General features: G+C 60.3%; 6 protein-coding genes across 6 annotated transcripts; 2 read left to right on the plus strand and 4 right to left on the minus strand.

The window, feature by feature from the left end:
- Positions 1–2,164: 2,164 nt before the first annotated feature.
- On the plus strand, positions 2,165–4,173 carry THITE_2108203 (uncharacterized protein). Its single transcript, XM_003649529.1, has one exon. The coding sequence runs from the start codon at positions 2,413–2,415 to the stop codon at positions 4,048–4,050; it is 1,638 nt and encodes a 545-aa protein (XP_003649577.1). The 5' UTR covers positions 2,165–2,412; the 3' UTR covers positions 4,051–4,173.
- A 2,477-nt stretch (positions 4,174–6,650) lies between these two features.
- Positions 6,651–8,549, minus strand: THITE_2125784 (uncharacterized protein; the record flags this gene model as incomplete). Its single annotated transcript, XM_003649530.1, has 1 exon — positions 6,651–8,549. The coding sequence occupies one exon, from the start codon at positions 8,547–8,549 to the stop codon at positions 6,651–6,653; it is 1,899 nt and encodes a 632-aa protein (XP_003649578.1).
- Positions 8,550–8,863: 314 nt separating this feature from the next.
- THITE_2153092 (uncharacterized protein) lies at positions 8,864–11,968 on the minus strand (the record flags this gene model as incomplete). Its single annotated transcript, XM_003649531.1, has 5 exons — positions 8,864–10,124; positions 10,188–10,901; positions 10,962–11,649; positions 11,729–11,833; positions 11,945–11,968. The coding sequence occupies 5 exons, from the start codon at positions 11,966–11,968 to the stop codon at positions 9,097–9,099; spliced, it is 2,559 nt and encodes an 852-aa protein (XP_003649579.1). The 3' UTR covers positions 8,864–9,096.
- A 357-nt stretch (positions 11,969–12,325) lies between these two features.
- On the plus strand, positions 12,326–13,495 carry THITE_2108207 (uncharacterized protein). The gene is made up of 3 exons (XM_003649532.1): positions 12,326–12,803; positions 12,890–13,397; positions 13,472–13,495. Exons 1-2 carry the CDS (start codon positions 12,534–12,536, stop codon positions 13,331–13,333), a joined length of 714 nt encoding a protein of 237 aa, XP_003649580.1. The 5' UTR covers positions 12,326–12,533; the 3' UTR covers positions 13,334–13,397; positions 13,472–13,495.
- Positions 13,496–13,958: 463 nt separating this feature from the next.
- On the minus strand, positions 13,959–15,507 carry THITE_2108210 (uncharacterized protein). The gene is made up of 2 exons (XM_003649533.1): positions 15,409–15,507; positions 13,959–15,288 (listed from the first exon to the last, which is right to left on the minus strand). The coding sequence occupies exon 2, from the start codon at positions 15,102–15,104 to the stop codon at positions 14,163–14,165; it is 942 nt and encodes a 313-aa protein (XP_003649581.1). The 5' UTR covers positions 15,105–15,288; positions 15,409–15,507; the 3' UTR covers positions 13,959–14,162.
- Positions 15,508–16,722: 1,215 nt separating this feature from the next.
- THITE_2108211 (uncharacterized protein) lies at positions 16,723–19,552 on the minus strand. The gene is made up of 4 exons (XM_003649534.1): positions 19,475–19,552; positions 18,803–19,406; positions 17,881–18,301; positions 16,723–17,805 (listed from the first exon to the last, which is right to left on the minus strand). The coding sequence occupies exons 2-4, from the start codon at positions 19,305–19,307 to the stop codon at positions 16,809–16,811; spliced, it is 1,923 nt and encodes a 640-aa protein (XP_003649582.1). The 5' UTR covers positions 19,308–19,406; positions 19,475–19,552; the 3' UTR covers positions 16,723–16,808.
- Between the last annotated feature and the right edge of the window lie 2,036 nt (positions 19,553–21,588).

Raw genomic sequence — 21,588 nt, forward strand, 5'->3', positions numbered from 1 at the left:
TTGCCTCATCCTGCTCATCCTGCCCATTTCGGTGATGGTTTGTGGCACCTCAGGCCCTGACACAGGCTGCAGCTTGGCCCAATGCCCGCCGCCGTGCATGGACGGACGGGCTGTGGTCTGTATACTACTGAACCAGTGCTCGACAGGAAGGAACTCAGATAGAGAGGACTGCGAGCGAGCTGCATTAGGGCGCGACCCTGGGAGGGGAAACTGGGAGGCGAGAGGGAAGCTGCGGCTCTCGGAGCTCTTGCCGTCGCGGGCCGCGTGGGGACCAGAATCAAAATACATTTCCCCTAATCGGCGAGGTGCATGCACTCCTCATGTGCCCCACCTGCCACACCAAGCACATCCGCACGCCGCGTGGGTTGGCTGTGGGGAGAGGATGATGAGCGGACGGCCACTTGGCAAGGAAGGAGCAGACGGGGATCGAGCCATGCTCGCCGTTCCGATGAAGTGGAGCCTGCCTGAGCTTTCCCAAGATGTCTCTTCCTAAACACCGGAACGAATTCAATTCAAGCGGAAGCAATGACCGGGAGTGACGCTCGGATAGGGTCCGGTACCCGATTGACTCGCACGGACGCTTCTCGGGAAGAAAAGAAAGCAAAGGACCGCTATAACGAAACCCACGGTCCGAAGCATATCTGTGGAGTTAACTGCTGGACAGACAGCAGCATCAGGCGCGGTCCTGACGGGATGACCTCAGACCCACTTGAGACCCAACGCCGGGAACAAGGCATAGACTGTATACCAGTACCTACCTTATATACACTATAAGGTACATTTCACTCGAGGTCATTCAGAGTACGACAGGAACTATTTGTAAACAGGCCAGCAAAGGCATTCCCAAAATAGGTTTCTAGCATTTCTGTCCTTATAGCGTATTCCGTGCTAACTACCTAGGCACAGTACCTTACCTACCTTACCCGGTGTAGGTACTGTGGTAGTATATGCCCGGCAGAAGTGGCTCAAGCCAGTTCACCTAACCCAGAGAATGATGCATTACCGAGCCGACGGGTAACATTAACAGCGACCGAGACGTAGTGTATAGGACTGCTTGTACGGATTACTGATGCCGAAGGAACGAGAGAAGCTACCTGGTAGGTACCTACCTATGTACAGTACCATATTAGTCAACCACTTGTATGTACCTTACCTATGGCCTCCCAGTTCCTACTATGAAGGGAGCAGCTTCTGGCGACCTGTAGGGAAGAAGCGAATCCTATGTCGCGATTCCTGTGTCGCAATTCACGGTAACAGACGCCACAAACAAGTGCTGAAATTAACGGTAACATTAACTCCGGAATACGCGTGGTGATCCCTACCTACTTTCCCAGCTAATCCTGACAGGCTGAGGCCACTGGGGGACACGTTGGAACCTTCATTTCCGGCCCTTTGCTGTCTCATCCGAAGTCCTCTGCAACATTTCCACAAGGCACGTCCACATTCCACACTTCACATTCTGCATTCCACATCTCCGCAGACTCGATCGCGCCGTCCGCGCATCGACACTACTCGGTTCGACTGCTCTCTCTCGCCGCTCGCAGCTGACCACGTTCGCATGCGCTCTCGCAGCCCCCGTCGACCTCGCGCAGCTCTCGATGGCATGGGCTGTCGGGATTGCTGCCCGAGCGTGGACGAGTCTCCTCAATTCGCATGGCGCCCACAACCATGCCCAAGCCGCTCTCGACGTCTCCTCGCCCATCTGCCAACACGAACGGATCCGACCACGACCAGTGTGCGGCCCTGACTCCGACGCGTCCCATCGCAAGACCGTCCTCTTCACCCCCGACCGGCGTGCGGATCGCCAATCGAGATGCTAGACAGAGCGCAGGCGTTGCCTCGTGGCCGATGGACGACGGCAGCTTCTATGAAGAGGACGGGTTGTGCAGCCCCGTGGACCGGCCTGCCAGCCGCAACAACACGGGTGACTCCACCATTCAGTCCAAGGAAAATTCAGTGACCTGGTCCGGAAACGGTTCCGGCACGAGCTCGGACGGCGACGATGGCGACTACTACTTGCCACCAGCCGCGCCGCTGAAGCGCTTCCTCCCTGTCCCGCCTCCACAGCCGCGGCTGCCGCGTGCTGCCGCTGGCTTCCCCCCACCTCCGTTCCGGCCCCCGCCCGCCGGGCCTGGCGAGCTGGTTGGCGGACGCCCGCCGATGCTGGAGGTTCAAGGCCTGGACTTCACTTCGCCCGGTTCGGAGTCCGAGTCCGAGTCCGAGTCCGAGTCCGAGTCCGAGTCCGAGTCTGAGTTGGATGTAGCAACCAGGAGTTTCTCCAGCGTCGGCACTAGGCGGCGCAACGAGCTTCGTGAAAGGCTCGAGAGCAAGCAACGGCGGGTATGGGAGTTGAGACATGCCATGGCTAGGAAACGGCGGGACTTGCAGGGACTCAGACATCGGAAGGACGACATGGACAATGCTTTCATGCAGATCTTCAGACCGCACCTGACGGCCAACAACAAGAGTCGGGTCGCCGTCATCGCCCTCGAGCTCCTCAGCGAAAGGCTGGCCGAGATGCAAAGCATCAGGGACGAGTATTACACGGCCGAGGCGGCTTACGAGGCTATGGAGTCCGAACTGGACAAAGAAGAGTTGGCGCTCCAAATGCTGGAGGCCGACCTGACTCGCACCTCCCGGGGCCGCCTGAAGGTCGAGCGCCGGGGCCCATTGCCGCCGCCGCCACCAACGATGAAGGGGCCCGGCACAGTTGAAGCCAGGACAAAGGAGAAACCGCTGGATAGCAAGGACAACGCCGCGCCATCGCCCTTCATTCTCCTCGGCATACCAGCGGATCGGCCCGAAGACATCCATCCCCTTTATCAGGAGCTGCTGGAGGCGGCTGGAGACCGCCAGCTCGCTGAGGAGTACGTCGAAGAACTCGAGGGGCACCGGGACAAGATCCTGTACGACCTCGAAATTGAACTCCACCGAAAGCGCGTGCGCGAGGACCAAGGCAACCAAATCAGTGAAGAGGAACTGCAGACGGTCCGGTCCTCTCTTGCTAGGGCTCCCACCGATGCGAGAGAATTCGAGGCCCGCTTCGGCATCACCATCACGGAAGACGAGCTCGAATTCCTGCGCGACTACGAGGTCGCCTCCAAGCGCGCCCGCAAGGCCCTCGAATCGGCTACGGAGACGCTCACCCACCTCCGCAACATGTGCATCAAGAAGGGCGTCATGCGCAAGCATGCCTCGTACCACGAAGAACTGGCCATCTTCGCCGGCAGCCCAGGCTGGTCGCCGCACCCGCTCGACGGCAACATGACCATCGACCCACCTCCCTCCAACCGCGACAGTACGACCACCACTACCCCACCAGCGCCATCCCTCGCCCACCCGCGCTTCCCCATCCTGCTCTCCAACCCGTCACACGTGCTCGAGCTCCTCACGCCCGTGCAGGCGCTCGAGCGCGCGCTGCGGCTGCCCAAGGACGAGCCGGCCGCCGCGCTGCGCCGCGCCGAGTGCATGAAGGAGCTGGGCATCAGCACGCTCATGACCAAGGCTGAGAACACGCCCGACTTCATCAACCAGTGGCTGATCCACCGGCTGCGCACATCGCCGCTCGAGGCCGAGCTGCTGCTCACCGTGTGCGAGGCCGCTTTCCGTGTCGTCAACCTGCGCCGCTGGCAGGAGGAGGTGCTGTACTACTGGCGGAGGGACGGGGCTGCTGCCGGGGCCGCGTCCACGGCGCCGGGGGAGGTGGTGGGCGGGCAGGATGGGGGTGCCGGCGAGTTGGGGAGGAGCGGGTTTGGTCATGAACGTGGCCGTGGTGGTGGTGGCGGCGCTAGCATGATACCCAGAAGTCCCAAGGGCGGCGGCGGGGGCGGTGGCGGCTACCTCCAAGACGAGATGCTGTTGTTGCTGGGGCGTGACGGGCTGTCGCCCTGGCAGGGCGATAATGGCAGTGTGATGGTGGAGGAAGGCCAGGTCAACTCGGTTATTGAGGGCGAGGGGAGGGTGAAGAGCGAGGAGGGCGAGCGTCGGCATTGCTACCCTGCTCGCTCCGCGTCTCTCGTCAGGGAGAGGTCGGTGAAGAGCTTGAACTGAGACCGCTTCTTCGTCTCGTCAAGGAGTGTGGAGGCGAATTGGAGGCGGGGGTGTTGTGGGCTGCGCAGCGACGGGGAGTGAGTTACAGTGGCTTCACACCGAGTGCGTTCGTCAGCCAGTCGCTTGACTATTTACTCCTTTCTTCCTTTCGTTCTTTCCTTGCTTCATCTCTATCTTCTTTTCCCCTCTCATCCTTTTCTCTTCCTTCATGTTTTCTCTCCTCAATCTGGAGCCGACTTATTCGAATGTCGGCAAGGGCATACGGAAACTGCATTGGGACGGACTTGTATATACCTGTGTGGGCGTGGGTTTTATTGCTTGGGCTGGGAAACGAAGGCAGGCAAAAAAGCAGCAGGCAAGGAGTGACATTCGGGATGAGCGAGCTACGGGTTCTACAGTTTTTTGTTTCTGTGCTAGTTTTCTTTTTATTTTTGGCTGTTGTTTTTGTTCTTGCGGTTGGATTTAAGGGCTCGACTGGCTACGAGCCAGCACATTGCAGATCGCAGCGATCAGGGCTGCGTTTCCTCAACTGCACATAGCAGTACCGTCTTCTCTTTTCTTTTTTTTTTTTTTCTTTTTTTTTTTTTTTCTTGTTGTTTTTTTGTGATACCACGGGAGTTGGAATTGGGTTGGGAAGTTTACAGGTTCAGTATCCTTAGGCATGAGACGGTAATGGGATACACTGATGTGTCTGGTCTGAATTCCGATGTTTTGGACGTGGGGTGTACCGTCTGTTGTATTGTTGTACCATCCGTGTAACTAAGGTAACCCCTTCCGATTGGGAAGCACGCGAGGATAACTATTGCTGTCCTTCTATTTGCTCAGCCCTGTTCGGGAAGTCGGCACCGATAGTGCAGAAACGTGTGTCTCTCGAAAGTGCAGAAAACAGGGCTTACGAGGCTGAGGCTCTGGAGTTCAATGGCTCTCATCTGTTCGGTCCTGTCGGGTCCCTCCCCCAATCACACAATTTTTAACTCATTTAGTAGCTGCCGTCGCCGCATTTCCTTCCCCGCCCGCCCCAGCTCTCTCTTTTCCTGTCGGCATCTGTTTGTCCTGCAGAACCAAAGATCAGGTGCTGGGCTGCTGCGATGCAGGGCTTCGGACGTCGCGAGGGCGTGCAGGCCTTCCCTGCACAGTTGGTAAGCATACATCATCGCAGTGCTGTCCGGACATGGCCATACGTGGGGGCGATGGGCTGATCACTGTTTGTTTTTGTTCGAACCTGACCTGTCTGTTCGTATTTCGGAACACTGGAAGTTCTCCCATTCAGGATTCGGGGGGCCGAAGTTGGGTAACGTTGCACCATGGTTCGAGAGTGGTGAGATGCTGGGCACTTTCGAGGGTGTACGGAATACGAATACTCCGTTACTCCATGATACAGCAGTTTGAAGGCAACTGCTGTGTAACCTAATTTCCCGGGACGGGGGGGAGTCATTTGCCCCCCTCGTGACCCCTGACCAGGGGCGGATATCCCCCCCTTCGGCTGCCGACGACGAGTGTTTGTAGAGCCTCGCGACGATTGGCAGTCTTTGACCCTCCATCAGGTTAGCTTCTTCGCTGCTCACTAACAGCCTTGTCCTCTCCCGACTGGATCTTCATTCTTGTTTGGCTGCCTGTCTTGACCGCAACTCTGCTGCCTCCTCTTCCGCGTGTGCGTACACTACACTCGTGGAGGGTAGGACTGAGGGGATGGATCCCGCGCTCCGTACCTACGTGGTCGCATAGGATACGGTATCCCCCTGAGGGATTCCTTGCGAGGCTTGTTTGCGAATAGGAGGGAGACGAGTCGCCGGCGTCTACTGGGACGCGGGGCAAGGCGGCGAGCGCAGAGCCTCGTTGCTGGTGGCTGGTTGTCTTATTGTGTATGTACGAACATTACGCACCATGCTGCGGCGGCACAGAAACCCCGACAGCGTTCGGATTGGTCCCAGACGAACGGATGGCCCAGCCTGTGCGACCACGGCCCGCATGCATGCGCACACCAGGTCAAGCCCGATGAAGTTGGGCGTCACCTAGGCGCTATTCGCGGCCTGTGCTGACACCGCACGCCGACCTGATGTGCCCGTCGAAGTTACTCCAGGAATACACTGTTACTTGCCATCAGCAGCGGGGACGCCATGTCGCCCCGTCATGGAGACAGCCTTGGCGTCTCTGCTTGAGTAATTCGGGTACTTCGGGTACGTATCTCGAGTGCTCAACCCCTATTCTGCCAAGTAAATATGGGAGTGGTTGCCGAGGCAATTCGTAGTAAAACATAACTCCTGCCTGTGGAGACCAAGGAAAGCAAGCCGGCACTCCCTCAACTTTGTAGGTCTATTCCCATTGATACACCCTATCCCTGACTTACAACCCACAGCGTCCATCCATGCCCAAGAAAAGCCATGGCCAAACAAACCCGCGTAAAAATAAGTCCCGATATCCAGTAGCTGCCAGCCACTTCGACACTCCTTTTTCAAGTTACCACCACGCCACTTACAGACCTCTGCCGGCTAACATCCCTCGCGCCAGCGAGGCACGCTCCGCATCTGTTCTCCGAGCCCCTTACCAGGAGACATGCAGCCCTTTTACCCTCATTGTCTTGCCTCTCGTCAGCTATCCCGTCACAGTTCGCAGGACGCCGGCCTGTCCGAGTCCATGCTGTTGCTGGGAACTATAACGAGCGACTTGTCCGAGCCTTCGGAGGCCGCGCCGAGTAGAGGTGCGTTTAGTTCGCCAAATCGCCCGCGCAGCCGGTCGTGCTTCGCGGCTAGAGCACCCAGGTTGACTGGCACGTCCACGCCTTTGCCTTTGTCCCTGGTGGCGGTGCCGCCCATGTCGTCAAACCAGGACTCGCCGTCGGCGACCATGTTGCTGTAGGGCCCGTCGGGTGTAGTCTCTTCCTCTGAGGGCACATTGGTCGCGACCCGAATGGCGGCGGAAACGCTTCCCGGCACATCGGACACGGCTGGATGGACGACCGGTGACGGCAGCGAAAAGGTCGATACCGGGGAGACAGTGGCGCCGCTGCCGAGCTCGGTCGTCTTCTCTCTCTGCCCAAACAGGCCCGCCAGACTCTCACGCGTCAACGTCCGCCTCAAGGTTCCAAGTATCCCCTCCGACTCTACTCCACTGCCCCTCAGCGATCCCAGCCCAAGCCCCCCGCCGTCCTCATCTTCGCTCCTCTTGCTCTTCCAAAAGGAAGACAGCGATCGCAGACTCCTCATCGCTCTCCGTCTCAGACTTAACAGCCGCTCTTCCCTCCCAGCGCCAGCACCGTCACCATCACTAGCGGTAACACGCTTTCCCGGCTCACCCGCTCCCACACCATGCTCCACTTCCCCGTCCCCTCTCGATATCTCTTCCCCTTTCCCATTCTCCTGACCATCGCCCCGAAGCCCATCCTCGCCTTCACCCTCCCAGAACTCCCCCATCGGATCCACCTCCAGCCAATCCGGCACGCGCCCCTCCCACAGATCAAAATACGCCATCGGAAACGCATCCCCGCTCTCCAGGTAATGCCTCTCCAGCTCCAGCCGCCGCTGCGCCGCGGCAAGGCCGATCTGGTACCGGGGCCGGTGGCGGCCGCGGCCGCGGAGGCGGCGCAGGCGGTCATCCAAGTCCGTCGTCCCCCCCGCCCCATCCCCGGCGCCGTCCCCCCCCACCTCCCCGCCGCCCGGCGCGCGAAGCGTCGGCGGCGGCGGCGGCGCACGTGCCGCCCGTTGTCCGGCCGCCATCATCGCCCCGAGCCCCGTGATGGCCTGCTCAATCCGCTCCACCTCCCGCGTCCCTGTCCCAGTCCCCCTTCCCCGCTCCCGCTGCTCCGCAGCTTCCCCCCCCTCGTTGTGCCCCTCCTCGCGGCGCTTCCCTTCTTTTTTCGCCTTCTCCCGCTGCAGCGCGCCTGCCTCGCACGACGCGAGGATGATGTATGCCGCCTCGCGCGCGGCTGCTGCGTTGTCCACCGCCTGCTTGTCGGGTCTGTTGTTGAAGTCGTCAGCGTCGGCGTTGGTGCCGGCGTCGTCGCCGCCGCGGTGGTGGTCGGGGCGGTGGCGCGGGGCAGAAGCGAGGTTGGTGGGCGGTGGCGGGAGCGGTGGGAATAGCTTGTAAGTGGTATGGGGGTGGTGCTGGTGCTGGTGGAGGTGTCTGCTTGGTGCTTCCGGCTTGACCGGCGCGTGCGCGCCGTGGTTGGCGGTGGCGGTGGTGGTGGCGGCATCGTGGTTGACGGGTTGAGAGAAGGAGAAGGAGGTTGGCGGGCGCGGGGTGGTGGCGGGAGCGAAGGGGTTGAAGGCCGGGCGGGGATGGGAGTGGGAATGAGGCAGGGAGGAAGGGTGGGAGGACGGATGGGGGTGGAAGGCGGCGGCAGGCTTTGGTGGTGGTGATGGTGGTGGTGTTCGCGGGAATTGCTGCTGTTCCCCTTCCTCCTGCTGGCTTCGCCCGCGGCCCCTGCGAGATCTGAGGAAGCGGAAGAAGGAAGGGCGGCGGCGGACCTTGCGGGCCGAGGCTGTGTCGGGGCTGCGAGCCATGTTGGGTTGCTCTCGAGGCTTGTCTCCGCGCCTATCTGCTCTCCAGGCTATGCGATAGCGGATGTAGAGATGTCAACGACTAAGTAACGCTTGCAAACGTAGTGCGTTAGACAGCTAAGACAGCGCGAGAAACGGATATCGAAGGCAAAGCGATGGCGCTTGAGAAGACGGATTTATGTCAAACCGGTTGAGGACGGAGGCAATAGAAGGGACCTGTGCTGGGTGGGTGCATGAAGGGGCCGCGACTGCCTTCCAGGCCCCAGCTATCATCAATCGCAGAACTTTAGACCGCCCCTTGGGTTGGAAGGCGCACACGACGAAGACCGGTGGTATTCGCAGCCGAACCCCTTAATATGACAGGCGCACAACGCAACACGGAAGTGTCGAGGACACGCCCCAGACTCCAAACTGAACTGCTCCTCCCAGTGTACATTTACATCTCACAAATACAGTCCCGGCGCTAACTGCCAACGCCATAAGAGCTGTGCCGCTGTTTCGCTTTGGGAAAATAGACATGTGGCGTGCTGAGCTTGCTTCCAGAGCCCGTTCATTCATCCTCCGCATCGTCCGCCTCCTCCACCGTCGCAGCCCTCGGCCCTCGCTCGTCAGTGCTGCCGTTCATCCCGGCGTCTTCTTCCGGCGGTCCACTACTCCTCTCGCCGGGAGTCACTCCATTGACCGCAGTGGATGTTGCGGTTCTTGAGGCTGCCGCGGCCCCAGCGCTACTGCTCTCACCAGGCTCGTCCTGATGGCCCTGGTCGAGGTCGACGCGGTACCCAAACGGCCCCAGGGCCCGGTCGCCGCCAACGAGAGGGGCGGGATGTCCCCAGTTGGGCGCCAGAGGGGTGGGCGCCGACACCTGCGGTTGTCTTTGCCCGACGGCATCTGAGGCCGCAGCGGCGCTCCGCATTGCTCCGGGTGCCCGGGCCGGCTCCGGTGGGTTGCTCGTTGTCGCCGTTGTGGGCGCGGTAGTCCTTCCCGTTTGCGCAGACAGACCAGCCCCAGGCGCAGGGCTGGTGCCCCGCGAACGAGGTTGGTTGTTAATTTGTGAGTAGAAGGCCCGTATGATGTCCGGCATACGACCGTGGGCCATGTGCCCGACAGCCTCTGGCGGTGGCGCTTCGCCGTCCATCCGCTGAAGCGGGAGCAGCGACCAGCCCGGAGGGATAACGACGCCTTCGGGCAAGTCGGGGCTGCCGGCCGGAATGGCGGCCCCATATCCGGCACCGACGTGTCTGGTGATGGTAGGTGCCGGTGCTCTGGCGGCCGGCGGTTGCTGCGCATGGGGTATCGGAGGCTGCCCGTACAGCGCTGGGGGGAAGAAGGGAATTGTGGCCATTGGGGGATGCATTTGCATCGGCAGTTGCCCTCCGTGGATCACGGCTGGCCCGCCTTGCTGCGCTGCCTGCTGTTGGCTGCGCGGCTGTTGCTGCAACTGGCGGAGACGCGTCAACTCGTTGACCAAAAGGCTCAAAAGGTGGACCTCATGCGCCGCGTAGTGCGCGTCCAACACCTCTTGCCGAACTTGCTGCCCAAGAGTGAGGAGTTGGGCGCGGATCTGATCAAGATTGGGCGCTGCGTTGTTAATGTTGTTGTTGATGCTGTTGTTATCGTGGTTATTGTGGTTGTTGATGTTGCCGTTGTTGGTTTCTTGTGGCGCCGCCGCCCCCGGAGGTCTTGGTGCAGGTTGATTCACGGCATCAGGTGGTATCTGCAATCGGCGGGCGATCTCGTGGATGTCGTCAACGCGACCCTGAGCAAACCCGAGCCTAATGGGCCCAAGGTTGAACATCCTGAAGTTGCGGTTCAGATCTTCTCCTCGGTTATCTGCGGCTCCTCCCTGCGCAGGCTGGCCGGGCGCAGGGGCTGGTCCGCCGGCCGGCGGCTGGGCCTGTTGGTTCTGGCCGGCAGGGAAGTTAAGCCCCAGCCTGAGCACCACGGCCCCGCCGTTGGCGGCCGGCGGTTGCGCCCCCTCCCGGGCAACCGGCCGCCGGCAGGTCGGGCATACTTGCTGCCGCTCAAGCCAGCTCTTGAGGCAGCCGAAGTGCAGGATATGGCCACACGGGAGCTTCTTCGCCCGGGTACGCTCCACCTGCGTGTTATCGGAGGGGTCCCAAGCGCGCATCTCCTCTCTGCAGATGATGCAGGTATCTTCGCGGCCCAGGTCTTCCGCTGTGGCATCGGGGTATTGGTCCATGTGTTTCAGGGCCTGCCGGTAGCGGATGAGGGCGTGGAGCCTTTTGAGGAACGACCTAGTGGTCATGAACCAGTCCCGCATAATGTGGATGGGAAGGCCGTAGAAGGTCAGGAGCACGAAGAAGAAGGCCGAGTATATCCCGAGCTTGATAAAGTCTGGGCAAATACATGTCAGCGGGGGACACAGCAAACGCGACGACAGTTCGGCACACCCACCGGCTATGAGGTCCAAGGACAGCACCCACTGTCCCTTCAATTCCCAACCAGGCACCTCGATGTCCATCTCGTCCACGTCGTTTTCGTCGGGAAGCTCTTCGTTGGCGTCACCGGCCGCGCCCTCGGCCTCTCTCCGCCTTAGGATCTCAGCCCTCTGCTCCCTGACGCGCCGCCGGCGATCCTCGAGGCGCTGGCGCGTCTGGGTCTTGATGACGTGCTGTTCCACGAGCGAGATGATGTACCGGGAGCTTGTGTGGAGCGAGCAGACCAACAGGACGGCGAACTCGAAGAGGAACATGACCATCATGGTGGGCTTCGCCTGCTCCACCACCGTGTTGACGGCATAGGTGAGCAGCCAGACGTCGTAGGCGATGCTGACGAAGAGCGAGATGCCGAGGCGGGCGTGGAAGAGGCGCGGGTTCGCGGGCGGTTGCTGCTCGAGCACTTCGACGCGGCCCTCGCCAATCCAGCCCCAGACCTTGCCGGTTACCAGCGCGGTGAACATGACGAGGAAGAAGGCGCCGACCTCTTCGCGGAAGATGGTCATGGCCAGGCACGTCTCGGTGACGGCGAACCAGGCCTTCTCGTAGAGCTGCTCGACTTCGGTGGGGCGGAGGGGGCCGAAGCAGAGGCGTTGTAGACCGTACATGAACGAGCCATAGACGACGAACACCAGGTTTATTAGAACCTGTAGCAACAGCAACCCAATCGTCAGCACGTCGGCACGCCGGAATGAGATGGAAGGTTAGGCGGGACTGGCGACTGACCATCAACGACAAGCTGCTCTGGGCGATGTGAACCATGGCCGAGTAGAAGTTGGCGCGCTGGTAGAATGCCGACGCAACCACGGCGGCCGCGAGGGCCGCGGAGGTCTGTGAGAATAAGGTCAGTCAGCCTGCCCGGCTCCGCGCAATCGGTGTGGCATTCCGGGAAAGCTCGCTCCCCAGAGCTTCGGGGCCGCTGGGAGCAAGCGGGATACGTACCCCTGCGTACCACGCGAGCCGCATCTTCATCGGTCAGCGGTGCGGAAAGGTTGGATCGGCAAGCAGGGAAGGGATTAGCCGTCAAAGATGATGGTGGTGGGCGAGGGTTTAGGTATCCATCGTTTCGAGAAACCAGCAGTGGTTGTTGTCGCGAGGTGGGATGGGCGATGGCGACGGCGCAAGCCTGATAACTAAAGCTGACACTTGATTGCTTGTCTCGGTTGTTGCCACGTTAGTTAACTCTGGCCCGGGCTTCTTGGAGCCAGTGACGCACTCAGCAAATGTGGAGCCGCAGCCACACCTTTGGCCGTTTCAGGGATAGGAATGGTCTGGCCTTGCGCAGATTCACTGCTGCACTCCGTACTCCGGAATCAAATTCCGTACATCACATCGGTGCTCCAAGTAGAGGGCAGGAACTCCCTCCCAACACAGAGAGTTCGTGTTAACGTCCCTAAAGTACGAGTCACACTGTGATGGAGTGCTAGTGAAGCCCCCTGACTGGTTTCATCATTTTCGTCCCGTGTTTTATCAAACAGAAAGTAACTGGCCCGTCAATTTTCCAATTTTTCTCTCATCTCCCCTCTTAAGGATGAGTGCTCTCCCAGGTATCATTACGCCGGCGCTCATTTCGTCAATTCGCAACCATCCGAACCTCCCGGCCCACACCTGGTATTTCATCGCCGCGACCACCCTTTCCCAATTGAACCGGCCCGATGAGATTCCCAAGGTGTACCAACACGCAGTGCGCCACGGCCACGGTCCGGCCGACGACGTCCCGAGCCGGGATGAGCAGCTCCTCATCTCTCGCCGCATGCGTGAGGCCCTGATCAAGGCTGCTGCAGTCGGCGGTGTGCCCAGGGTACTCACTCGCTGGTCCCTCACCCGCTGGTCCTCCCCCTTGACGGCGCTCGGCCCGATGGGCTTCCCCGGCTGACTTGCTCGCAGACAATCAATGCGCTGCTCGAGCTCAAGAAGGTGACGCCCGAAGACCTGCTGGATGAACCCGATGCCTTCTCCCCGACAGGACGGCGCGCCGACATCTACGATACGCCCGCTCCCCAGATCATGCAGCGCGGACAGCACTTCTTCCAGGACGTCTACGGAAAGGTCGCTAGGCGGGTCATGGGCCAGATGGACCGCTCCGGCACCGAGGACTTGGGCCTAGTCGCCCGCCTAATGTATGGCTATGTCTTGAGCAACACCGCCGTTCTGAGTGCCGCCGAGACGTCGTTCGTCATGATTGCCGGGCTGATCCCCCAGGATGTGAATCCCCAGCTCAAGGGCCACCTTTCGGGGCGCACTGAATGGCGGTGCCACGGTCGAGCAGGTGAAGGCCGTGCGCAATGTCGTCGTCGAGATCTGCCTGGCAGCTGGCATGGAGATGCTTGATGCCAGCAAGCCCGGTGGATTCGGATGGAGAAGCGAGGTTGCTGACCTGTAGCATCGGGACACGGTGCGTTCCGTTCCGAGCACCGTCGCAACGACGTCCTGGCTTGCTAGTCCGCCAGGTGCTCACACATCGTGCAGCATCGGTCCATCTTGGTTGGCTTGACCAACCATGTCGCGCTCATCGTGTAGCCAGGACGGGTTCAAAGCAGCAACAATGAGTCGTGCCGAGTCCCCACTGTGGAAGTCCTGATGCTCGTCGTCATCCCCTCTCAAGCATGTGCCTGTCCTGCCATTCCTCGCCGCCGAGCCACACCGATATATCCCGCTTTCATGGCATTCTCTGGTCCGTCTCTCTCTCTGCCGGGTACTCCGGGTCAGCTTCTGCTGCGCGGCGCCCAGCGCGAGTCAGCATGGACCTGAGTTGGTCCGTTCTCGCGGCCTGGGCGGCGGACCTGAAGACGCCACGAGCGAGGCCTTACCCAATCAAGCAAGGAGGGTCCCGCCAGCTGAATGAACCACGCACAGCATCTCCAGCCGGATCTCACGGCCAGCGGAGTGATGGGCCAGGGTGAGGAACCCCAACACCGGGAGATGGTGCCTCGAGGAGGACCAGCCGCTCCGCTTCCAACATCTCCCTGCTTGATCAACTCGTCCGGAAACCCCAACCACCAATGACGGGCCGGCTGAGGGGGAGAAAAGCGAAGTCTAAGCCGAGCTAGGTAGCTCAGCTCAGCTGCTCATCCTAACCCACGACGCTTTACCAGATAGGGCCAGAGCTGAACGGCACCCTGGACTCCACTCCGGGTATATATCCTCTTGCTTTTCCCCCTCACGGCTCTTTCACGCCCTCTCTTGCAGGCCCCCGTATCCTCCTGAGCACGCCCACCGCCAACCATCGCTTCCGCTCGCCTAAGTCCTCGACACCGCGGTCCCAAGCCCATGCCCGATCCTGCCCGTTGCAGTCACGCTCCCACAAGTGTTCGACCTCAAGCCCGACAGCCGCTAACGCTTCCTCCGCAAAGAAGCTGCTCATCTTGTCCCGCCCGGTATGGAAGCCGGCGATAACCCACGCCCGTGCACCTTCGTCTTCCCCGAGGAACCACGCCACGGACCGCCGCAGGTTCTCATGCTGCCACGGCATCCACAAGCAGTCCGCCGCGAACACGCGATCAAACGCACGCCTGTTCTCCCTCGCCAGCGGCGTCTCCAGATCGCCCCACGCATGGCCCTCGACGACCACCTCCTCGACCGCGAACCTCCCCGCGGGCGCGTACTTCTCCCGCACTACCCCAGCCACATTCTCCCTCAGCGTCGCTAGCACCACCGGCGAGGGATAATCCGTCACCACCACCCGCCTAGCGCCCAGCAGTCCCGCCATGATCGACGGCAGCGCCGTCCCCGCGCCCAGCTCGATCGTCGACAGGCCCGCCACGTCACACCCCAGTCGGACACCCGCCGTCCCGACCCCACCAGCAGCAGCGTCGTCAGGAAGCAGCCCGAGCGTGCCAGCCTCGATCAGCTCCGCCAGCAGCAGCGACGAGTTCCACAGGTAGTGGCTGAACAGCCACCGGTCGCGCTCCTCGGTGACGTCGGCGAGGGCGAGCGGCAGCGGGCGCGGCAGGTGCGGCGAGGTGTACAGCAGGTTGTGCTCGGCGTCGCCGTGCTGCTCGGTCACGTCGTCCGGAAAGATGATGCCAAGCGAGGTGCCCAGGAAGTCCTCTGGCTCTGCCGGCTCCGGGCCGGTGAGGGTGATCCGCGAGGTGAGGGCCATGGTCCGGTCTTTCTGGGAGGCGAAGGGGGGGTCTTTGTGTCTTTGATGGATCGCTTGGGAGGATAGATGGGTAGTAGTAGGTGAGTTTGCAAGAGGAGGGAGGGGTCTTCTCGGAGTGAGGAACTAAATAGGTAAGTTGCCGAAAGGTAAGCAAGGTAAAAGCGGTGAGATCCAGCAAGCGAAAGTAAGTCCCTTGGCTTTTCCCCCCTTCCTGTTTTCTTATATGCAAGACAAGCGGGCGTTTGCTCTTAAAATGTTGTTTGCTGAACACAACTGAACCCCTGACACGAGTGGCCACGTCCAGGCGTACACAGAGTGCCTCAGGGGCAGTAAGTCAAGAGTCAACAAAACTGGCCGTGGAACGGCTACGAAACCGGCAGAAAATCTGCTCAGTCTAGCGGGTCCGTCTCAAGTGGCGGAGGGCCGCTCCAGCGCACGAACGAACTGACCGCACTACACTAGTGCAGTGAGCCCACAAAATGTGACGCTCCACCACGCATTTGCAAGAAGACTGCAAGTCAAACTCAAAAGATGTGGAGATGCGGGGCACTGGCTGTGAAAGAGGGAGCCAGGAACAATCAGGCGATATTACTGCTAAGGAGTAGTAGTCAGCAACAGGAAATGGAGAAGCTGTTTTCCCTTTGATGCAGCGCAGTAGATGAGGAAGGAAATCCCGAACCTTTATTTCATGTTGCAGACCAACCAAATTCGAAACCCAAGTAGTAGCATACAAACGAGACGCCGAGACACAAGGAGGAGGAAGCCCAAAACACTCTCACACAAACCACGCGCACGCATACCATAGTACAACGGGCCATAAAAAAATAAATAAAAAGAAAAGAAAAGGAAAAGGAAAAGGAAAAGACGGCTGGAGAAGATGGGTGATGAGACAGGGTATTGTGTCCACCGGTTGAGATAAGCATGGTAAAGGAGAAGAGCATGATATCAAAAAAGATAAAAATATGAATTATTATATAAAAAAGGAGACGTTTGTAAACAAGACCGTGGGATGAGAAAGGATCGAATCCAATCCACGCCGAGCCTTTATTTCCTTTCTTTCCTTGCTTTCCCCTGCCGCCCGTCCCTCCAATGTTTCTTGCCCTGCCCTATGACCCCCGTCCCGTCCCGTCCCGCTAATAAACAACAAGCCCAAGCCCAAGCCGTAGTAGTCATTCATATCGTCATTAAATCCGTCCCATGTACTTCCCAGGATCTCTCGAGAGAGGGAAAGACAGAGAGAAGGAGAGAGAAGCAATAGACAAAAAAATAATGGAAAGAAAAAAAAATCGCAATAGAAGAGAACATAACGCGGTAGAGAAAAAAAACTTCCCCAGCGCCGATTTCCGGTTCGCCCCAGTTGTAGTTTATCGTTTGCCCGTGGCTCGGTTCGACTCGTTTTGTGTATTGACTCTGGTGATGCACATCCAGCCCGTGTCCAACGTAGTTCGCCGGAGGGAAAAGCCGAGAAGAAACAAGGCTGAACGAGGTTTGATTAAGTACATGGCATGGAGGGCGAGGTGGCCGCGGCGGTAATGGTGGTAGTAGAAGTATTTATAAGGACAGGCGCGTGAGGAACCCATCATCGAGATGGGTAATGCGAGCTGAGGTGGGTATCATATCATCGCGATATCGAAGAGCGCCACAACAGGAAGAAGAAGAAGAAGAAGCAGAAGAAGAAGAAACAGGAAGGCGGCGTTTTTTGCCTCATCGCGCCGCCGCCGCCGCAGCAGCAGCAGCAGCAGCAGCCTCGGACGACCCGGCGCTGAACTCGAGCATCTGCTTGATCTGCTCCTCGGTCGGGTCGTCCGAGACCCACAGGCCCTTCTCCTCGTCGGTGGCGTTGAGGAAGCCCTCGGCGCGCTTGAGCGTCTGCAGGTCGAGGTCGGTGACGTACGACTTGCCGTCGCGCAGCTTGATGCGCACCTCCTGCTCGGTCGACAGCATCATGTCGTCCTTGGCCAGGCGGCGCGGCCCGTCGAACACGGCCAGCACGCGCTTCTTCATGTTCATCTGGCCCTTGTCGAAGCCCCAGGAGGACGGGTAGTCGCGCCGGTTCTTGCGGCCCCGCGCCTTGGTGTGGAGCGGCACGCCGCCTCGCGAGTGCGTGAGCCCGCGCGACTTCTGCACCCCGTTGGCCGGGTTGCCCTTGGTCTTCTTGGTCGGGGACGCGAGCGAGTCCTTGCCGCCGCGGCCGGCTTTGGAGGAGTCCTCGTCAAGCTCGTCGTCGTCCATGTTCTCGTCCTCCTCGTCCGCGTCCTCGGTCGTGGTGGTCATGGTGGTCGTCGGCAGGTTGTTCTTCTCGAGCGTGCTGTGCACGTCCCGGTCGTTCTCGACCTCGGCCAGCCGCTGCGCGTTGATCGCCTCGGCCGGGTCCTCCTGCTGCACGATGCGCAGCACGCAGTCGTCGAGATGCTCGTAGAAGTCTTGGGCGTTGCTGAACGTTTGCGAGCATGTCGAGCACTTGCCCGTCGCGTCGGGCGCGTACCCCGTGAGCTTGCCGTTGCCGCTGGTGCTGCCGGCGCCTGCTGTCTTCTTGCGGCTGTTGGGGGGCGTCTGCTCGACGCCGTGCACCGCTGTCAAGTGGCGCTTGAACACGTCGGCCCGGTTGAAGGACTTCTCGGCCGCCGAGCCGGATCCAGGGCAGAAGCCGCACACCATTGTCCCCTTGTAGTGGGTAAGTGTGTGGCGGTTCTTGTCGTATCTTGAAGATGGGAGTCAGCGACAAGGCGATTCTCAGTTTGGGGGGAGAGGGGGGGATAGGTTGCAGCACACTCACTTCCTCGCGAAGCCCTTCACGTGGTACTCGCATGTCGTGATGGGGCACTTCTCAGGCCTCTCCGTCTGGTGGGTGAGCATATGCGCTTTGAGGTCCTTGAATGCCTTGCCGCAGTCGGGATGCGGGCAGCGCTGCTTTTCCCTCGACTCGTCGCCGCTGTAGGGCTGCTCTCCCGAGAAGTTGGACTGTTGGTACGACACGAGGCTTCCCCGCCGTTGCGGGTCGACTGGCGGCTGAAATGGCGAGTAGGGCTGGTAATTACTATTATGCATGAAGGGAGATGCGCTGCCGGTTCTGAGTTGCGGGGATGCCGACACCGAGAGGGCCGGCGACGCGGGGTAGCCCGAGTTGGGCGGCGCCGGGTACGACGGCTCGTACGGCATCGCCATGGGCCTCACCTCCGGGTGTATCAACGAGGGGTCTGCGCGGGCGACATGCATGTCAGTAACCGGGCCGTGCGGCAGGATCTTTTGTTGCGACAGAGGAAACCAACTCGTCTCAAGCGGCGGAACGAAATGGCCGCTGGACTGAGAAAAGAAAGGAGAAACGAAGCGCGCGCTGGGCGTGCGGGGCGGGGCTGGCGAGCCAGCAGCGCCCACAGGCGGGCTGCTCCAAGCCGGGCGCGAAGAAGAAGAAGAAGGACAAGAAGGAAACGAAGACGACGAAGTTGTAGGCGGCGTTAAGAGAAGACTCGATGTGGTAGAGGAAGCAGCGGAGGCCGACGCCAGGGATGCAGGCCCAGAAACCCGCTGCGCCAGGCCGGTGTCGAGGGCCAGGCCCGGGTTGGGAGGCCTCGCGGGAACGACAGTGGCTCCAGAATCGCAAGAAACGCAAGAAGAGACGGAGCCGCGGTGGGCTTGGCCGCAACGCGCGGGCGAATGCGGAGAAGCAGAAGACGACCTAGGGATCTGTGACAACTCACCAACAAAACCGGGCGCTTTGCTGGCCGGGAAGTCGTAGGCAGAGTTGAAGCCTTCAATCCCGCCCGGCGCGAACGAGTACTCGCCGGGGAAATAGTCGCTCTGGTCGACGATGCCCGGAGTTAGGCCAAGTCCGTGGGGCGCAGCGGCCCACTCAGGGATCGGCGCCGCCATCTGGCCGTGGCTCGACAGCGGCGAGCCCATGTTGGACGACGAGGCGCTCGCGATGCTCGGGTCCGACGCCGGCCCGCGCGCGACGTCGCCGTCGTCCGGGTACATGCCTGGTGATGCCCTCCCGCTGCCGTACATGTATGGCGCCTCGGCGTACACCGCACCGTTCTCATACCCCATGGTCGCGGGGAAGTCGTGCGATGACCGCGGATACGCACTGTATGGCTCTGGTGACAGGCCGAGGTCCATGGCGGAGGAGTAGTGAGGGGGATCCGGGTAAGTCATGTTGTTGATGTTGCTGAAGTCTTGGGTGCCGTGATGGCCGAGAGTAGCCATGTACACGGAGGCCGGGGTTCGCGCGGACAAGGGTGGCGGCGGCGGCGGCCTCGCTGGCGCTTCCTCGGGGAGGATTTCCAAGAAAGACGCGACCTCAAACTGGGGGCCACACGATGCGTCAGTTAAAGTGTCTCGAGGCTGCGCATTCGAACCGCTGGCAAACTGACCACTGCGCATCTGCGTGCCAGCCGTAGGTTCTGTCTGTCTGAAAACGCGGTCTTTCGAGCGGTCGCAAGCCGCGCCTTGTTGTTGCGGCTGGTCGTTGGGCCGAGGGCCGCTCCGTGGGTCGCGACACAAGGCGTGTAAGTGTCTAAGCCGTTGTCCTCGACTCGTTACTTCGCTCGACCAACACGTCTTCCAAGACGTCGGTTGACGTTATACCTCCTCGTGGAAAGTTTGAATGGAGCTGCTGCGCCTTGGCAGTCAACCGGGAGAGAACGCAAAAGCCCTGCTGTAAGTCCCCGTCGATCGGTGTCTGGCGTGCAGGATGCAAGGCTTGGTCTCGGTGGTTGGCGACTTTGGACTCTGGATGAGAAGCTGTGCGCTATCGGACAGGCTGTGAGGGGGGGTGAGGTTTCTATATACCCCCGGTGGCCATCTCGCGGGCCCGGGCCTGGTGAAGGACGATCTCGCGGTCTGCTGTCTGTAGGGCTCCCGACCCAGCGAGGCTAGGTACACTACATACATACATGTCCTGGTATTGCAAGGGGGGCGACATCAGTGTCGACAGGGACCAGGGGAGAGGCGGTACAGGGGTTGCTTCGATACTTGGGTAGCATGGGGCTGCGTACATGCCTTTGGGCTTGGGTCGACAAGGGGGTCTTGAATGCGACCCAGGTACGGGGGTACATTGGCAAGTTCGGAAGTACATTGGCGACCTCTGGGAAAACGAGGCCGTGCAAGTCCTGCGCCCAATGGCGGGTGCACCCCCCCGGTTATCCATGCCTGTGGTTGGTGTGGATTGGCGACAGGGGTAAGCGAGAAGGCGGAGACCTGGGAGGCTTGCTGTGTGCGTGCTTTGAGGTGCGAGTGGGCCGGGGAGACTGCTGCACCCACGGGAGACGGGAAACTGGCCAGGCGAGAGCCAGACAAGACAGCCTGGGCCTTCACCAGTCTTGACAGCACCAGATAACTAACACCTTCAACGTGAACGCCAATATTGACGGGCGACGATGGATTCGGAACGGCGAGGTCGGCGCCTGACGGCCAGCCCGCGAACCGACCCCTTTCCGCGTGTTGAACCACCCGCGACTGAGACAGTCCTCCTTGCTCTGCGTGCTCTGGGTCAGGGGCCTCTTCTTCTTTCTCCGGCCGCTTGTTCGCACTGCTTCGCTTAACTAGTGAAGTGACCAAGTAGTTAACCAGCCAGAACTACCAAGCAAGGCACCGTGTCTTCCGTAATCCGAAAGTGTTCATGGTACTGGGTCCGTGGGCGACGGGCCCCTGTGCCAATCCCATCCCGCTGACCAAATGATTACCGTGGCATGCGGCTCTTTGCCTGTTGACACGCTCCTACCGTACTTGGAATGTCGGCATAAGGGGGTTCAAAGTTTTCATCGAGCCCCTGAGATTCCTTTTGCTTTGGCTCTCGTTGCTTATTCTCTGCCCTAGCATTGGGTAGCCACTCAGGTGCGACCGGGAAGGCCGCAGCAATAAGCCAAGAACCGACTCCCCGATGGGGTTCACTGGCATGCACGTCTCGCATCGGTGTGTCTGCCGACTCATGGCCTCGGGCCCAAGTCAACTAGGACAGCGCTGGCTCGTAGCTGGAGATGTCGGTCGACCGACGGCCTATTGAGGGCCCCGATCATTAGACCCCGTCACGACACAAGAGGTCCTCCGCAGTAAAAGTTCGGATGAGACATGGAGGCAGGTCTGGACCAGACGCTTGTTTTAGGAACAGCCTTCCCCTCTGTCTCCCCTTCTCTCTCGCCTCCGCATTGATGGCGTCCGGGCGAGAACAAGTTGGCCGCGCCAGACGCCTCTCGGTTGCTCCACCGAGATCGAAACGGAAATTGGCTCAAGGCAGCGGTCCACTTGCAGTTGTCGTCGAGTGCCGCATTTCGAGATCATGGAGGCTCTGGCACTGCCGCCAGGTCCTGTATCTTTGGTTGCATCATTGCATGCCAGATTTCCCGCGCAAATATATTTTTATTCGCAATCTGCACGGCAACTACTCGCTGCTGCGCACTCCCCGCTTGCCGGGTGGTGGTGAAGAGCGTTGCTGCGTCCTAGTAAGGCTACCCGCCCGCGCGACTGGCGTGCCCCATCATTTTGCTGC

The sequence above is a fragment of the Thermothielavioides terrestris genome, chromosome 1 (genome assembly GCF_000226115.1).
Source record: "Thermothielavioides terrestris NRRL 8126 chromosome 1, complete sequence".
Taxonomy (NCBI): domain Eukaryota; kingdom Fungi; phylum Ascomycota; class Sordariomycetes; order Sordariales; family Chaetomiaceae; genus Thermothielavioides; species Thermothielavioides terrestris.

What these genes read in the sequence shown, in the direction of transcription:
- THITE_2108207 (XM_003649532.1), top strand. Translation starts at nt 12,534, where the DNA reads ATGAGTGCTCTCCCAGGTATCATTACGCCGGCGCTCATTTCGTCAATT. An exon ending in CAGTCGGCGGTGTGCCCAGG is followed by an intron (nt 12,804 to 12,889) that starts GTACTCACTCGC and finishes ACTTGCTCGCAG; the next exon opens with ACAATCAATGCGCTGCTCGA.
- THITE_2108203 (XM_003649529.1), top strand. Translation starts at nt 2,413, where the DNA reads ATGGACAATGCTTTCATGCAGATCTTCAGACCGCACCTGACGGCCAAC.
- THITE_2108211 (XM_003649534.1), bottom strand. Translation starts at nt 19,307, where the DNA reads ATGGCTACTCTCGGCCATCACGGCACCCAAGACTTCAGCAACATCAAC. An exon ending in CAAAGCGCCCGGTTTTGTTG is followed by an intron (nt 18,302 to 18,802) that starts GTGAGTTGTCAC and finishes TCGCCCGCGCAG; the next exon opens with ACCCCTCGTTGATACACCCG. An exon ending in GTGAAGGGCTTCGCGAGGAA is followed by an intron (nt 17,806 to 17,880) that starts GTGAGTGTGCTG and finishes CCCATCTTCAAG; the next exon opens with ATACGACAAGAACCGCCACA.
- THITE_2108210 (XM_003649533.1), bottom strand. Translation starts at nt 15,104, where the DNA reads ATGGCCCTCACCTCGCGGATCACCCTCACCGGCCCGGAGCCGGCAGAG.